General features: G+C 43.1%; 1 protein-coding gene across 5 annotated transcripts in view; it reads right to left on the bottom strand.

Annotated features, from left to right (window-relative positions):
* The window catches only part of CACNA1E (calcium voltage-gated channel subunit alpha1 E), a 265,360-nt gene that overhangs the window by 137,314 nt on the left and 108,958 nt on the right, over positions 1–19,088 (bottom strand). For all 5 annotated transcript variants that reach the window (XM_040360246.1, XM_040360249.1, XM_040360245.1 and 2 more), the window contains exon 6: positions 8,930–9,033. In XM_040360246.1, coding sequence (XP_040216180.1) covers positions 8,930–9,033 — 104 coding nt within the window. The remainder of the gene's footprint in view (positions 1–8,929; positions 9,034–19,088) is intronic.

Raw genomic sequence — 19,088 nt, 5'->3', positions numbered from 1 at the left:
TCTGGATCCGCCCAAAAGACTGGAACGACAACTGGCTCAGGCTCTCAGCGATGTCATGTGGAGGTATGCCTGTTGGGACTATAGGAAGACGAGATATGGCCTAGATATATTAAAATCTTACTGCAGGAAACATTATTTTTGTCATGGAAGCAAATAGCGATTAGGTGAATGCAGGTGAAACCACCTTCGGTAAACCAATAGAGGAAAACAGTTAAAAGGGTTGTAAAGGTTCGTTTTTTATTTTCTAAATAGGTTTTTCTAAATAGGTAAGGCTAGTGCATTGTTGGTTCACTTACCTTTTCCTTCAATTTCCCTTCTAAATGTTTTTTTTTCTTTGTCTGAATTTCTCACTTCCTGTTTCTCCTCAGTAAGCTTTCCACCATCATCCGAGCGGTGGTTAGTCAGCCAGAACAGCTTACTGAACAGCTTACTGAGGAGAAACAGGACGTGAGAAATTCAGACAAAGAAAACAAAGAAAAACAACATTTAGAAGGGAAACTGTACTGTATGTATGAAATGTAAAAGACATATAGCTAGATTCAGAGACGTTTACGCCGGCGTATCAGTAGATACACCGTCGTAACTCTGAATCTACGCCGTCGTATCTTAGGGTGCATATTTACGCTGGCCGCTAGGTGGTGCTTCCGTTGATTTTGGCATAGAATATGCAAAAGAGCTAGATACGCCGATTCAGAAACGTACGTGCGCCCGGCGCATTTTTTTACATTGTTTACGTAAGGCTTTTTCCAGCGTAAAGTTAGTCGAACAAAAAGCTGGCCTAGCCAATGTTAAGTATGGACGTCGTTCTCGCGTCAAATTTTGAAATTTTTATGTTGTTTGCGTAAGTCGTCCGTGACTGGGGCTGGACGTAATTTACGTTCACGTCAAAACCAATACGTCCTTGCGGCGTACTTTGGAGCAATGCACACTGGGATATGTCCACGGATGGCGCATGCGCCGTTCGTAAAAAACGTCAATCACGTCAGGTCACGAATCATTTACATAAAACAAGCCCCCCTGTTCCCCATTTGAATTAGGCCCGCTTAGGCCGGCCCATTTACGCTATGCCGCCGTAACTTAGGAGGCAAGTGCTTTGTGAATACAGCACTTGCCTCTCTGACTTACGGCGGCGTAGCGTATATGCGATACGCTACGCCGCCTCAAAATTTAGCCAGTCTATCTGAATCTAGCTAATAGACTATATTTATATATATATATATACACATGTTGACAACATGTAAGAAGTTTGTTGGACATTTTTGGAATACATTTAGATGTTGTAAAATATATATCTTTTTGAAATAAAATAAAGAGTATTAAAAAAATAAAAAAGTAGTGAGTGTACAGCTTGTATAACAGTGTAAATTTGCTATCCCCTCAAAATAACTCAACACACAGCCATTGATGTCTGAACCGCTGACAACAAAAGTGAGTACACCCCTAAGTGAAAATTTCCAAATTAGACCCAATTAGCCATTTTCCCTCCCTGGTGTCATGTGACTCATTAGTGTTACAAGGTCTCGAGTGTGAATGGGGAGCAGGTGTGTTAAATTTGGTGTTATTGCTCTCACTCTCTCATACTGGTCACTGGAAGTTCAACATGGCACCTCATGGCAAAACATTTTTCTAAAGATGTTAAAAAAAGAATTGTTGCTCTACATAAAGATGGCCTAGGCTATAAGAGGATTGCCAAGACCCTGAAACTGAGCTGCAACATGGTGGTCAAGACCATACAGCACTTTAACAGGACAAGTTCCATTCAGAACAGGCCTCGCCATGGTCAAGCAAAGAAGTTGGGTGACTTTGTCAGCGTCATATCCAGAGGTTGTCTTCGGGAAATAGATGTATGAGTGCTGCCAGCATTGCTGCAGAGGTCGAAGAGGTGGGGGTTAGCCCGTCAGTGCTAAGACCATACGCCGCACACTGCATCAAATTGGTCTGTATGGCTGTCATCCCAAAAGGAAGCCTCTTCTTAAGATGATGCACAAGTAAGCCTGCAAACAGTTTGCTAAAGACAAGCAGACTAACGACATGGATTACTGGAACCATGTCCTATGGTCTAATGAGACCTAGATAAACGTATTCGGTTCAGATGGTGTCAAGCGTGTGTGGTGACGAACCAGGTGAGGAGTACAAAGACAGGTTAGTCTTGCCTACAGTCAAGCATGGTGGTGGAAGTGTCATGGTCTGGGGCTGCATGAGTGCTGCCGACACTGGGAAACTACAGTTCATTGAGGGAACCATGAATGCCAACATGTACTGTGACATACTGAAGCAGAGCACGATCCCCTCCCCTGGAGGCTGGGCTGCAGGGCAGTATTCCATACTAACTCATTATGTCTTACAGTTTTTTTTTTTCCCGAAGTGTGGGTATACAACCGCTTTAAGGAAGTGCGGGAAAATAATGTTGGCCACACAAAATATAATACTTTGGGCCCATTTTGCACATTTTCACTTAGGGGTGTACTGAATTGAATGTCAGCAGCCAAGCAAGGCAAATGCTGCGTTCACACTACTCTGGCTGGAGCTTAATATTTTGATGGGGGAGTGGTGCACTACAAACCAACGCCTACCCCTGCAGACAAGCAGAAAAGTGGGAAAATTCCACATACATAAAGTAACAAAGCTGTCCGGTGCATACAATATATCTGCTAGATTGATGCCTCCCCAGCACTATGGCCCCTCTATGCCCTAGATATTCCCCAACACTCTGACCCCTCTACACCCTAAGGTATCCCCCCAGCACTTTGACCCCTCAACACCCCAGATATCCTCCCAGCACTCTGACCCCGGGCAGCGTGGACTCAAGGACCAGCTGCTTTGGGGAAAGTGCAGGGGCCCCCCATGTAGCTCGGGCTCCTGGGCAGTGCCCAGGTGTGCCCTCTCATTAAGACAGCCCTGGCAATGTGCACTACATGGGGATTACCATTATTTTCTATGGGTCTCATTGACACCTGTGCATTTCTCTTCCATGCATTTTGGAAAGAAACAGGCTCCTTATTTTGAGTGACAATGCATGGTTTTTCCCCTATAGCAGTGATGGCAAACCTTGTCACCCCAGATGTTTTGGAACTACCTTTCCCATGATGCTCCACTACACTGCAGAGTGCATGAGCATCATGGGAAATGTAGTTCCTAAACTTCCGGGGTACCAAGGTTCGCCATCACTGCTCTATAGCCTTCAGTGGAAGTGCATGAAAAAAAAAATCATACCCACAAATGTAAAACCTATAAACTTACTGAGGATCAGTGAAGACCAAGTATCCCCAGAAAATCTATGTCTGTAAAAGAAAAGTTTAATTACTTACCTCCCCCGCCATCTGAACGGCTGAACTCCAGTAAAGAGAAATCATTCCCTGAAATCTGCTAGGCAACCAACTATTGTGGGAATGTCAATCTCCTAATTAGATCTTACAATATACTGTACAGTGCTCTTAAACCACAACGTGCAGTATACTTATTTCAAATAATTGAAACTACAGTCATAATTAAAATATCATATATAACAATATTAAAATGTCTTTAAAGTGCTTCTCTAAAAATACCTTTTCTTTAACCACTTAAAGTGAATGTAAACCTGAAATGTTATTTCTTATTTTTTGAAGTCACAATGTACAGTATAAGATTTCCTACCATCTGTGCCCAGTCTTGCCACACAGCTAATCCAGCTCTGTTCAGTGAAATAAAACGGACTTACAGAGAAAAACCTTGGTCCGTTCCGCCCCCTTGCTGTGAGTGACAGGTTATTTACATATCTCATGCACTAGCCTGGAGACAGGCATTATTTTTTAATTCCCACCCCCACTCCTTTTCTGAAGTCATGTGGTTACTTTTCTGGATTTTGACTGGATGTTAGTGATCATCACCAAAATAAAAAATACACAGAAAAAAATGCATGTTGACATGGGGAGTGTAGAGGTGGGCGGAGAGTCTACTGACATCACGACTTCACCCACCAAGCTCAAGACAATAGATCCACCCACAGAATCTGCAGTTTTTCAGATCTCATAACAGACAGAGGAGAGACATTTGACAGGTAAGGATACATGCAGGAGGCATCTATATCCTTATAGATCAGCACTATGGCAGTAGTTTAGAAAGGATGAGAGTGCATGTACATCCACTTTTAGGGCAGAGACCATTTTTCAGACTCTGGGGCAGATCCACAAAGATCTGCCCCGGCGCACCGTATCTGAGATACGCTACGCCTCCGTACCTTACTGCAGTTTGGTTCGAATCCTTAAAGATTTTGCGCCGTAAGTTACGGCGGCGTAGTCTATCTCTCACGGCGTAAGGCGCAGAATTCAAGTTGGGCGGGTAGGGGGCGTGTTTCATTTAAATGAAGCGCGTCCCCGCGCCGAACGAACGGCGCAAGCGCCGTCCCTAAATTTCCCGCCGTGCATTGCGTGAAATGACGTCGCAAGGACGTCATTGTTTTGACTTGGATGTAAATTACGTCCATCCCGCGTTTCACGGACGACTTACGCAAACGAAAAGAAAATTTTTAAATTAAATGTGGGAACGACGGCCATACTTAACATAGCAGGTTTAACTATGCGCCATGAAACAGCAGCTTTAACTATAAGCCGGAAAAAGCCGACTAGAGACGACGTAAAAGAATGCGACGGCCGCTCGTACGTTCGTGGAACGTCGGAAATAGCTAATTTGCATACTCAACGCAGATTACGACGGGAACGCCACCCAGCGGACGCTGAAGAATTGCATCTTAGATCTGAAGGCGTACGAAGCCGTACGCCTGTCGGATCTAACCCAGATGCCGTTGTATCTTGTTTTGAGGATTCAAAACAAAGATACGACACGGGAAATTTGAAAGTACACCGGCGTATCAGTAGATACGCCGGCGTACTCGCTTTGTGGATCTGCCCCTCAGTGTTTACAAGTTAAAAAAAATGTTTTTGCTAGAAAATTACTTAGAACCCCCAAACATTATATATTTTTTCTCATCTCAAATCTCATCTGGTGGGTTAGACAAAAATCAAAAGTGAAACTTCCGCTCATTTGTCTCCTCCCCCTGGTGCCACAATTGCCACCTTTCGGTGGGGGACATGATTCCTGTCTATGACAGGTATCATGTTTCCAATTCCGGGAGTCAGCGCCGTGGCCCATGACGTCCCTGCAGGGATTCCTCCTCCTCTCCCTGTCCCCGGGCCAGTAGGAGAGAGGAGCAGGACCTTGCGCATGAGCAGTAGGATTCCTGGCGTGAAGCCGTAAGGCTACACTGCCGGGTTCCCTTACCCACAATGGCGGCGGCAGCACCCGACAGCTGATAGAAACTCCAGGACAGGTAAGTGTCCTATTATTAAAAGCCAGTAGCTGCAGTATGTATAGCTGCTGGATTTCATTTGGGGGGCAGACCTCTGCTTTAAACTCTCCTAAATGCAAACGTGGAAAAATGCGACAAAACGCTGCTAAACGCGGCATGTAAACGTGGCTAAACATACGTTTTTAAATGTCGGATTCTGGCTGTCAAGTAAAATCGTTCAGGAGAGGTTAAGCAACATCCCTTGTACATGAAGCCTTACTGAACGTTTCATGTATCCAGCCGAACACTTTGAAACGCCAAGGATAGCGCAGTTACTCAGAATCAGGCACAGCTTGCTGCTGACACACAGTGATAAAGGACTAGCACACACCAACCCACAATACAACCTACAAAACATACACAAAAACAACCATCTAGACTTGCAACTTAACTCTATATGACCTCTGCAAACAAAAGTAGAACATGACAAGAAGCAGGGTTTTTGGTTTGTTTTTATTTTGGCTTATTGCAAAGATTAATACACATTTAATTAGTTATGTGTGCTTTTTACTGCTTTAAATTATGGAGTTGCATTATTCAGAAATACAGAGCTATTATGTAACATTGAAAACATAGCCTCAAGCAGTGATTTTTCACTATGCAGGAATCAGTTTTCTTGCTGGGGTTTTATAATGCAAAGTAGCCAGGTTATTGAGTGATACATACTTACAGTAGAAAGACATGCACTCAAGGCTGGAGAATGGTACTATTTATATATTGCCAATTGTAAGCCTTTCCTTAATGGCTCTGTTCTTCATAAGCTTGACAATAAATTGTAGCAACATTTAGATACATTTATCCCAGCATGCTAAATTCTGATATGTATTTACATATTGATATGCATTTGGATACAAAAATATGGCAGGGTGTGATGCGTGGCAGTCAGGACTGCTGATAAGGCAGTACAACCAGCCCTCCTGTACTGGGCCAGGGTCCCATCACTTCAAAAGGGGGAGGGGGGACCTGCTGAGCAAGAAGGCCAGCTGTACTATCGTATTGCAGACACTGATTAACTTCTGCCTCCCCCTGCAGTGCTGCCAGCTCCTCCCCCTCTTTCTACTTCCAGCGGCACTGCAAGATTGGTTCTAGCACATGCGCTGCTCCCATCTGCTGTTTGGGCCCTTCATTGTTCCCGCAGCACTGCTGGCTTCCCTCCTCTTCTACCAACAGCTGCTACAGGCACACAGGGGGATTTGTCAGGATGGAGAGTGGAGAAGGGAACCAATAAATATGTAATTTTCTGTCCCTCTCCTTTCCTGAATGAACACAATGAGCAATCGGTACCAATCACTCCTGTGTCCTTTCATCTCTTCATCACTAAATCATAGTAAACTGTATTTACTATGCTTCAGTTTGTGAATGAGCAGGAAGTCTCAGAGCACTTCCTATTCATTGATCTGTACAGCTGAGATTGCAGGGAAGGGGACTGATAAAACGATGTTGTCAGTCCATTTCGAATCGGAGGGGAGGGGTGGGGTGGGGGGGCCTGTTAGGTAGGCTGTACAGGGCCTTATGATTTCTAACAGCAGCCCTGGTGTCAGCATCTCATCAACTTATTTTACTTGCACATATGGAAGCAGTCACTAGACAGACAACTGTAATAAATTCAGTATACAGTATATAAACACAACTTCATGAATTTAAAGTGGTTGTAAAAGCAAAAGTTTTTTTTATCTTAATGCATTTTATGAGGAGAGAGGGGGGGCTGGGCACACATGGACACACAGAGCTGCAGCTCGGCTCGGGTGCCCAAATACCAAGCTGCTTGCTGTGGGGGAATTTGGTAGGAGGGAGGGGTCAGGATCACCAAAGAGGGACCCCAAGAAAAGGAGGATCTGGGCTGCTCTGTGCAAAACCACTGCAACAGAGCAGGTAAGCATAACATGTTTGTTATTTTGAAAAACACAAAAAACAAGACTTTAGTATCACCTAAATGCAGTTATGTATTCCTGTAAGAATAATGAAATAATTGCTGACAGGAGGCCAAATTAGGGTAAGTAAAGAAAAGTGATGGTGTCTTTGTAAAGGGCATTCCCTGACCCCTTTATACTCACCTAACCTGGCCTCCCTTGCAGCCTCTTGTTCCTATGTAGCCAGGAAAAACACCTGGGGCTAGATTCAGGTAGCCCTGCGTAATTGAGTGCGGGCGTAACGTATCTCCGATACGTTACGCCGCCGTAAATTAGGGCGCAACTTCCATATTCATAAAGAACTTGCGCCCTAAGTTACGTTGGCGTAACGTATGTGGGCCGGCGTAAGCCCGCCTAATTCAAATGGGGATGATGTGGGCGTGTTTTATTTAAATTAATGGTGACCCCACGTTTTTTACGAACGGCGCATGCGCCTTTCCTGAAAGAATCCCAGTGCGCATGCTCGAAATTCTGCCGCAAATCGTCATTGCTTTCGACGTGAATGTAAATTACGTCCAGCCGAATTCGCGAACGACTTACGCAAACGACGTAAAAAATTCAAAATTCTACGCGGGAACGACGTCCATACTTAACATTGCGTACGCATCATAATAGCAGGAGCAACCTTACGCCGAAAAAGCCTAACGTAAATGACGTAAAAAAATAGCGACGGGCGTACGTACATTTGTGAATCGGCGTATCTAGGTCATTTGCATATTCAATGCCGAAAACGACGGAAGCGCCACCTAGCGGCCAGCATAAATATGCACCCTAAAATACGACGGCGTAGGAGACTTACGCCGCTCGTATCTTAGCCTAATTTAAGCGTATCTGGTTTCCAGAATACTCTTAAATTTACGACGGCGTAGATTCAGAGTTACGACAGCGTATCAGTAGATACGCCGGCGTAACTCTCTATGAATCAAGCCCCTGTGGACTTTTGGGTATGGAGGATCATATGACCTTCTTCTCTGTGATGGTTTTCTGGCCTAGCACTCAAGTTACTAGGCCCAAGCATGACTTGGAGTCAGAAATCTTTGCTCCCTCAGGTTGCTGATTTCAGCACTTGCTGCAGAGGAGTAGTAAGGCTACATGTACACTAGCTTTTCCTGACCACGGCCACAGGAAAACAATAAAAAACATTATATTTATATGTATAATGTTATACTTAACTCCTCTGTGCAGTTGGTTTTGTACAGAGCAAGCAGCTTGCTATGGGTGCACCTGAGTCGAGCCGCTGCTCTGTGTGTCAATTCAGACACTGAACCGCAGCATGGCCCCCACTCCTTCTCTCTCCTCACTGGCTCACTGACTTGATTGACAGCAGCGGTAGCCAATGGCACCCACTGTGTGTCTCAGCGAATCAGGAGGGAGAGTTCCAGACAGCTGAGTCTCTCGTGCAACATCTCTGAATTAGGATGGTGCTCAGGTATGTATTAGGGGGGCAAAGGGGGGAGGGGGGGTTGCTGCTGCACGTAGAATGCATTAGGATAACAAAAAAACTTCCGCCTTTAGAACCACTTTAATACCCACTTTAAGGAACAGTTTGTCTTTCAAAATGCAAAATTAAAATGTAAATTTTGTCATAAAAATGCCTTATGTATCACAGTGTAAAGTGAAAATGCTTAGATATACTGAAAATTGAAACAGAGTTAAACTCACAACACTGTATGACCGGTGGCGGTCTTCCACTTACCCGGACAGAACACCAAGAACTAAGTTGAGCACGAAGAAAGATCCTATTATAATGAGAGGAATAAAATACAGCCAGTTCCAAGTGGCTCCTAAGGCATCATTGGTCTACAAAGAGAAATTTTAAAAAAAAGGGAGTGAATATAAATATCATGAACATATTCTATTAATGAATGTAGTTAGATCCTTAGTTAGACCATCTTATATTGTTTATTAAAAAAGCAGCATTCTAAAAGTCAAATATTAATACCAGTGCTAGTAATGGCGATTTTAATCTTCTTGTAGCTTGTAAAATGTTCAGCACCTAACATTTCCAATTGCAGCACATAAAAAGATACTGATATCTGACACAACCAGAAGTGTCAGATGGTGAAGTGTCTAAAGCCTCGTACACACGATCAGTCCATCCGATGAGAACAGTCTGAAGGACCGTTGTCATAGGTTAACCGATGAAGCTGACTGATGGTCCGTCGTGCCTACACACCATCTGTTAAAAAACCGATCGTGTCAGAACGCGGTGACGTAAAACACAATGACGTGCTGAAAAAAAACGAAGTTCAATGCTTCCAAGCATGCGTTGACTTGATTCTGAGCATGCATGGATTTTTAACCGGTGGTTGTGCCTACTAACGATTGGTTTAAACCTATCGGTTAGGAATCCATAGGTTAAATTTAAAGCAAGTTGGCTTTTTTTTAACCGATGGTTAAATAACCTATGGGGCCCACACACGATCCGTTTTGACCGATGAAAACAGTCCATCAGACCGTTGTCCTCTGGTTAACCTATCGTGTGTACGAGGCCTAACAGCAAGCAAGTGTAGTTATACACGTGAAGATTCCATGTCAGCAGAACAGGTAAGTTCTTTTAACTGTACCTTTAAATGTTGCTTTTTGTATTTTTTAATACCAAAATCACTTTAAAAAAATATTTTAGGCAACACTTAAAAGTATTTAATAAACTACTAGTGCTATACAGTGAACACCTCAACAATGCCAATATTACAGCCTTCCCTCGGTTTAATTCACTTGTGTAGTTCCTGAAGAATATGTATGTGTGTGAGGACTTGGGGTTGGGAACAGGAAGTAGGAAGTTATGAATAGATATGTGCATTCCCGTTCGTACGAATGTTATTTTTGTACGAAAATGTTCATTTTCGTACCCGCAGAATAATGTGTACATACGAAAAAATGTAAGCACCAAAATACGAAAACGACGGGATTACGAATGAGTCGCATAACGAACCGCAAATACGAACGAACGATCCGACGAAAATACGACAAAACGAAAACGGCAAAAGAACGAATATGACATCTATAACAAAAGACTTGCATTTTTTATTTTGTTTGAATCCTTGTTCTGTATGTATGTTCATATGACATCTAACAAAAGATTTTCATTCTGTATTTTGTTTGATTCCTTTTTCTGTTTGTATGTTCATATGACATCTTATAACAAAAGATTTGTATTCTGTATTCTGAATTCCTTCTTTCTGTTCGTAATTTGGTTTCAAAATACAGAATGCAAATCTTTTGTTATAAGATGTCATTTTCGTTTTTTTGAATGGTAGTACAGTAAAGCCAAATAAACTTTTCTGTTGATTTTCGTCTGAAGGGAGATCAGTTGGCTAGACTTTTGAACCTGGAACCCAAAAATGGTTTTCTGATGGAGTTTAAAAACGAACGAACGTTCGGTAAAACGATTGTTTTTATGTTTGTTGTTAAAGTCTGACCAAGTGTATGGGGCTTAACAATAGTTCATATGGATGAGCCGCGTGTTGAAAGTGCCGCGAATCCCGCAATATATTTACGAAAGTACAAAATTATGAAAATTCACGAAAATTATTGTCTAACAAGTAACGAACATGAATTAAACAGAATAACGAACCATCCCGCATGTACGAAAATAAAACGGTAACCAAAATAGGAAACGATCGGAATACGAAAAAAACACGTCGTACGAAAAACGAACGGGAACGAACAGGAAAACGGGCGTCTTACGAAAAACAAACGGGAACGAACCTACGGAACGATACGAAACAGAACAAAAAAAAACGAAAATTTCTGTGCACATGTCTAGTTATGAAGTGAAACTAGAAAAAGGTTCACATGCCGTTCACTGCTGGCCAGGAATAAACAAGTTCTCTACAAGAGTCATCTGACTATTCATCATTGCTTCTACAAAATTGACAGTTCCCTCGAGAACACGAGCACACACCTCTATACAGTCACAGTAGGAGGGTAGTAGGTGTGCATTTCTTGAAGCCAATGCTTCCTCCATCTCTCTCTGTTTTCTGCATCACCAATAACATTGAAGCTGCCATGGGAGCTTTCAATCTGATTTGTGAGAAACATCCTATCACTGGCACATTTTACAACTTGCTTTATATGTGTGAGACAGTAATGAAGATGTTCCATCATCACCAGGCAGATGGGTTCCAGGATCACCAGATTTCAGATTACGTCCCTGTTGGAGCAAAATTAACTGGCCAATAGTCTGCCCCTTTGCCACAAACACAAATCCTAAACCTATAAAAAAGATAATTTTTACAGGACACAACTGAAATCTCTTCCATCATACAATGCAAACGTCACCTGTTCATTATTTCTGCAGACTGACAAGTGATGGTATGCTTAGGCAAAGGAATATAGTGGGAATGTAGTGGTCCATTCATTTGGACATACACTACATTACCAAAAGTATTGGACACCTGCCTTTACACACACATGAACTTTAATCGCAACCCAGTCTTAGTCCGTAGGGTTCAATATTGAGTTTGTCCACTCTTTACAGTAATAACAGCCTCAACTTTTCTGGGAAGGCTGTCCACAATGTTTATGAGTGTCTATGGAAATGTTTGACCATTCTTCCAGAAGCGCAATTGTAAGGTCAGACACTGATGTTGGACAAGAAGCCTGGCTCGCAGTCTAATTCATCCCAAATGTGTCCTATAGGGTTGAGGTCAGAACTGTGCAGGCCAGTTAAGTTCCTCCACCCCAGACTCACTCATCCATGTCTTTGTGCACTGGTTCAAATCATTTGGTGGAGGGGGGATTGTAGTGTGGGGTTGTTTTTCAGGGGTTGAGCTTGGCCTCTAATGCCGCGTACACATGGTCGGAATTTACGATGGAAAAAGTCAGACGGAATTTTTTCATCGGATATTCCGACCATGTGTGCTCCATCTGACTTTTTCCGTCGGAAATTCCAACGGACTTAGAAAGAGAACAATCCAGTTCGTCTGTATGAAATTTTTTTGGGATGAATTAGAGCCGAGACTGTGAGCCAGGCCTTTTCATCCAACATCAGTGCCTGACCTCACAAATGGGCTTCTAGAAGAATGGTCAAACATTCTCATAGACACACTCCTAAATATTGTGGACAGCCTTCCCAGAAGAGCTGAAGCTGTTATAGCTGAAAAGGGTGGGCCAACTCAATATTGAACCCTACAGACTAAGACTGGAATGCCATCAAAGTTCATCTTTAAAGGCATCCCAGGCGTCTCAATACCTTTGGTAATATAGTGTACCTAAATCTGAAATGTATTAGGTCAAATGGCTCATGTAAAAAAAAGACTGCTTCTAGCTTGCAGATGAGAATAGACACTTGCTTTCATAAATCATTAAATTGATTTTTAATACAAAGCAATGTAAATTTTTCCAAGGTGAAAAATATTAAAAGATTTTTTTTTGAATCGTGTCCACTTGCACGTAAAAAAAAAAAAACAAAGCTTAAAAAATGGCATTAACAAATAAGGGTTTGAAAATGGCGTGATATTAACACGTCATTATAATAGCATGCTGAGTCCTGCTGGTTTGAGTAACATAAAGTTCACAGTAACTATTAATGAATGAATACAGGCCCACTGGCTGGGCCATACAATATGAAAGCAGAGGAGATGATGGCATAGCCCGGGCACTGTGCCCTCATACTCCTCCTCCTCTTCTCTAAGTGCTGACACAGAACACATAGCCCCTAATAGCAAGCAGCATGGGAGCACAGCTGCTCATGGCTTAACTGACACTCACAGATCTTTGCCAACAAACATTCACAGGCCAATTACATTAATTAACAAGGGAAGGAAAAGGGGAGTAAAGATCAGGGCGGGTTTGGAGATAATGTGCAATGAATGAGGACAACCAAGAAAAACCTCTCTCTATGAGTCAGGTCCATGCTGTGTGATGTGGCACCAGGAGACACCAAGTACACAGCATCTAAGAAGAAAAATACGTTTATTCAACAAAACGGTGAAAAGATCAAAGTGCAGTATTCATAGCAGCCAATCAGAATCTACCCTGCGTTGTCTTTGGTGAAGTTAATTCTAACTAGTAGTTTATTGGTCACTGCACTTTACTCAGAGTTACATACATTGTTACATACAGTATTTGGTCAATCTAGTTAAACCTTTGGGTGCCTTCCTTCCTAGCCCCACATTTTTGATTGGATAATCCCAAGATCAACTCCTTTACAATTTAAAAATTCCCATATAATTATGTGGACTAAGGATAATAGCTAAAGGTTTTTTGGATGTATTGCAGTGTTAATTCGATAAGCCTGAAGGGGTGCTGCCATGCTTAACCCTTACAGAAAAATCAATATTTGCATATAATGTCAGCAAGCTACAGCTCTATAATTGATTACTGTTCACTGAAGCCAACCTTTGCTTATGCAGTCTGAAATGCCCACAATTCTATTCTATTCTTTTACAACCCCTTTAATTAGTTGGGTGAGTGGCAGCCAATGGAGAGATTTTCAGAGAGGGGTAGCAGGCTCTTTAGCGGTTTGTAAGGTGGATGAGTCTGGCAGCATCATTCATGATGGACTGAAGGGGGGTAGCCTATTTAAAGGTAAGCCAATGACGAGGGAGTTACAGTAGTCAAGGCGAGAGATAACCAGAGTGTGAATTAGGAGCTTTGTATTGTCATTGGTTAGGAAGGGACGCAGTTTGGAGATGTTGCGGAGGTTGAGATGGCAAGCTTTGGAAAGGGATTGGATGTGAGGCCAAAAGGAGAGTTCTGAGTCCAGGAGAACACCTAGCACCCTGGCATGTGGGGATAGGTGAATGGTTGTGCCATTGATCTTGACAGAGAAGTCAGGGGAAGAGGCATGAGAGGACGAAATATTATGAGCTCGGTTTTGGACAAGTTGAGTTTGAGGAAGTGGTGTGACATCCATACAGATATGTCTGTTAGTAAGTTAGTGATGCATGAGGAGAGTGATGAGGTCAACTGAGGGGTGGAGAAATATATTTGGGTGTCATCAGCGTAGATATTATATTGGAAGCCATGGGGCCCAGGTAGGAGGTGTAGACTGAATATAGGTGAGGTCCAAAAACAGAACCTTGGGGGACCCCGACAGGGAAAGGAAGAGGAGAGGAGTAAGTAGAATTGTAAGTGAAACTGAAGCTTCGGTGGGATAGGCAGGATGAGAACCAGTGAAGAGTAAAGTTTATTGAGGAGGAGGGGGTGGTCAACCATATCACAGGGAGCAGAAAGGTCCAGAAGTAAGAGTACAGAATAGTGTCTGTTGGTTTTTGCTGTTAGTAAGTCATTTGTGAGTTTTAGAAGAGCAGTTTCTGTGAAATGTTGAGAGTGAAATCCAGACTGAAGGGGATCAAGAAGGTTATTCTTAATGGGGTGGTCACTCAGTGGGTTGTAGTTCAAGGAGTTTAGAGGAAAAGAGGAGCAAGGAGATTGGGCGTAGATTGTTAAGATTCATAGGGTCCAAGGATGGCTTTTTAAGTATGGGTGTGACCAGTGCATGTTTTAGAGCTTTGGGAAAGATGCCAAAGGAGAGATTAAAGATGTGGGTTAAAGAGTGTAGGATAGAGACAGAGGGTGACGTAGTATTTGAGAGGGAATAGGGTCCAAGGGACAGGTGGTTAGGCAGGTGTTGGAAATTAGTTTAGGAACTTTGTCTATAGTAGCAGATTTGAACAGGGGATGTGTTAATTGTACCTGTTGACATGGGGTGTTAAGTGGGGGAGATACCTATAGAGTGGAGATTTTATCACAAATTGAATCAATCTTATTTTTAAAGTGACTAGCAATCTCCTAGGCAGTAAGTGAGTTTGTGGGTGGAGGCAGCAGTGGACGAAGTTGAGAGTTAAAGGTAGAGAAAAGATTACGGGGACTGGATGATAAGGTGTTAATGAGAGTGATAAAATAGGTCTGCTTAGCAGTGTGGAGGCAAGAATTGTATTTTTGGAGTGCAGATTTGTATTGGTTAAGGTCTTTGAGAGACTAATGCCGCGTACATACGATCGGTTAAACCAATGAGAATGGTCTGATGGACCGTTTTCATCCGTCAAAACCGATCGTGTGTGGGAAAAAAACGCCCGTTAGTAGACACAACCATCGGTTAAAAATCCACGCATGCTCAGAATCAAGTCGACGCATGCTTGGAAGCATTGAACTTCGTTTTTTTAAGCACGTCGTTGTGTTTTACGTCACTGCGTTCTGACACGATCGTTTTTTTAACCGATGGTGTGTAGGCACGACTGACCATCAGTCAGCTTCATCAGTTAACTGATCAAAACGGTCCATCGGTCCGTTCTCATCGGATGGCCTGATCGTGTGTACGCGGCATAAGTCTTATGCCACAGACGCTCAAGAGCACAGGACAGGGGTGAGATTTTGTCACAGAGGTGCTCAGTAGTAGAATAGGAAAGAGAAGGGTGGAAGTGGTGAAGGTTTCTAAAGTGATGGTTAGGGGATTGGAGGGAAAGGTGGTGGAAAACAGGGAGAGAGAAACTAATAAGGTGGTGATCAGAGAGAGGAAAAGGATTGTTGGAGAGGTTGCACGGAGTGCATAGGTAGGAGATGCAATACATGCAATACAAGATGTTGCCATCAGAGTGAGTAGAAGCCTGTACCCATTGCTTCAGGTCAAATGACGAGGTTAGACTAAAAAGTTTAGAAGAAGCAGGAGTGTTTGTATTAACAGGGATGTTGAAGTTGTCGAGAAGGATTGGGGGAATTTCAGAAGAGAGAAAGTGGGGTAGCCAGGCAGAAAAGTCATCAAGGAAAGTTGATAATGGTCCAGGGGGGCGGTAGATCACAGCAATTCTACAGTTGCCCTAATCTCATTGATTGCTGCCCACATGAACAAACACTTCCTTCTCCTTCCGACACTGCACAGCCTTTCCTGAAAAAGCAATCCTGCTAGCCTTCCTTCTAATGAACATGCATGCGGTCCTTCGTGCAAATGACATCAATAATGAGGCACTAATGAGGCACTATCCTTCCCACTGACACCAACGATGAGGCATCATGTTTTCCACTGACACCAACATTGCAGGACTATTCCTCCCACTCATACCAATGATGGGGCACTATTCCTTCCACTGATATCAGCAATGGGGGTACTAGCTCTCTCACTCACACCAACAATGGGGCACTATTCCTCCTATGACCATATGCCATTTTTTTAACTCCCTCTGACCACCAAGCCTGAGGCAGTGATTACTCCCACTGATGCCAGGGCATTTTCTAATTCCAATGGCCACAGTCCAGCCCGCCAAAAGTCAGATGGGCAATAAACTAGCCCTTTATTTGAAAATTTGATAGATTGGTGATAAAATAATGTAGATAAATGCACATCCGTTTATATCCACATGCCCATAGACTCACCATGGGGCCATTAAGCTCTGCATCTTGTGATGGAGACAGAAAACTGAACAGACATGGATGTTACAAAAGTAACATTCATTCTATTTTGCTATATATCAGCAGGGGATCTGTTCACTGATGCTCTACTGATCAGAACAGATGCCAGCCATGTGATAGGATAATAGGGGAACAAATGAACAACAAAAGATTAAAGTTTAACAAAATGATGCATACTAAATTCAAGTTCTTTCACCTCAACATAAATGTTTAGAGTCCGGAGTTTAAAGGTATAGTGCTACAGTGCTTTTTCTAGAATAGGTTATGGCTGTTTTGTGTAATTCTGTGTAGAGTTGGTGAAATGAGCAAAGAAAAAAATAATTCTATAAATTTCTTGTTGTTCCTGTCCAGAGCCGGTGACCGAATGAAACCACTGTCTTATAATACTCAGGTAAAAGCCTTCTCAGGTAATAAGCGGGCTGTAACAGACCAGCCAAGACAGAGATTTTCACAGGAAGTCCTGGGCAGTCTTATGCCGTGTACACAGGATCAGACATTCCGACAACAACACGTAAATCGGCCGGCGTAAGCCCGCCTAATTCAAATTTGGAACAGGGGGCCAGCGTAAATATGCATTTACGATACGACGGTGTAACACAGTTGTGCCATTGTGAGACCTGTTCTGAGTGGAACCCGTCCTGTTAAATCACTGTATGGTCTTGGCCACCGTGCTGCAGCTCAGTTTCAGGGTCTTATAGCCTAGACCATCTTTATGTAGAGCAACAATTCTTTTTTGCAGGTCCTCAAAGAGTTCTTTGCCATGAGGTGCCATGTTGAACTTCCAGTGATCAGTATGAGAGAGTGAGAGCAATAACACCAAATTTAACACACCTGCTCCCCATAAGCACTTGAGACCTTGTAACCCTAACGAGTCAATTGACACCGGGGAGGGAAAATGGCTAATTATGCCCAATTTGGACATTTTCACTTACGAGTGTACTCACTTTTGTTGCCAGCAGTTTAGACATTAATGGCTGTGTGTTGAGTTATTTTGAGGGAACAGCAAATTTACACTTTACATTGTACCGAAGTGTAATTTCTTCAGTGCTGTCACATGAAAAGATATAATAAAATATTTACAAAAATGTGAGGGGTGTACTCACTTTTGTGAGATACTGTATATATGTATGTATATGTATGTATATATACAGTATATACTGTAAATAAAAATATACAGCATAAGGAATTTCTCCCTCCATTGCTCATTTCTCTACAATTAAATTTGCAGGGGGTGAAATGCATTAGAGGGATGATCCTCAGGTGTGGACATCAGCATATGCTTGGTCAGATCCATAACGTTTTACATAAAGAGACGTCATCTGTGTACAGCTGTTTCTAAGAGCTTGAATGCACAGAGCGTCGATGGGCTCCTGGTTTGGCACCTGAGACACCGTGCATCAAAGAGATACAGAGGGTTTGGAGTGGTGGCAGCTTTTTGTTATTCTCAAACGCTGTAGTTAGAAGAGTTGTTCTTGGCCTTTGTCAACCGATATTACTGCAAATGGATAAAAATACAGTATTTTCAACATATTGCACTTTGCTTTTTTGTGGACCTCTCCGCACATGCCATGATCTCCCATTGTTCATCTCTGGCCTTGGAACTATCCCTTAGGCCCGGTACACACGAGCAAACATGTACGATGAAAGCGGTCCGTCGGACCGTTTTCACCGTACATGCCTGCCAGAGGGCTTCTGTACGATGGTTGTACTAACCATCGTACAGAAGTCCGCGCGTAAACAATACGCAGGCGTGTCCGCGTCGTCGCCGCGACGATGACGCGGCGATGACGCGGAGACGTGGGCGGGCCTGCCATTTAAAGGCTTCCACGCATGCGTCGAAGTCATTCGACGCATGCGAGGGACGGCGGGTGCTCGGACATGTACGGTAGGTCTGTACTGACGACCGTAAATGTCCGAGCGGGCAGGATTCCAGCGGACGGTTTTAAAACACGTCCAGGAATATTTGCCCGCTGGGAAAAGGCCCGGCGGGCAAATGTTTGCTGGAATTCGGCCCGCTCGCGCCTACACACGATCGAACATGTATGCTGAAACTGGCCCGCGGACCAGTTTCAGCATACATGTTTGGTCGTGTGTACGGGGGGCGTAAGGAAATCTCCCTAAAGTAAGGGGAATCCTCTCTTTGACTTTTTTTCAGAACTAGTGTCCCTAACAGGAAATATCACCTCCTTTGCTGTTGATGACTCATTTTGGATTTTCCCATACTTTCAGTTTTGGCTGTCAGGGCAAAAAAAGAGAGAGAATCTCTCCAGCGGGGACAAAGAAAGAAAATATAACCTGAAGACATACTAACCCTTCTACACTGCTTTCAAAACTTAAAGCAGTAGTAAACTGCTGTGTGTTTTTTTTTTGCAACCTGCAAGGTAAAGTCATAATGTGCAAGTAGCTGCTGTCACCACTATAGGTCTTTCATCCTAACCTTGTCCTCCTTTCTGGTTCCCGGACTCTGACTGTGTGATTGGCTGAAACAGCAATGATGTCAC

This window comes from Rana temporaria, chromosome 7, assembly GCF_905171775.1.
Source record: "Rana temporaria chromosome 7, aRanTem1.1, whole genome shotgun sequence".
In the NCBI taxonomy this organism is placed as follows: Eukaryota; Metazoa; Chordata; class Amphibia; order Anura; family Ranidae; genus Rana; species Rana temporaria.
Note: the sequence above shows the minus strand (reverse complement) of the source record. Positions and strands in the feature narration are given on the sequence as shown.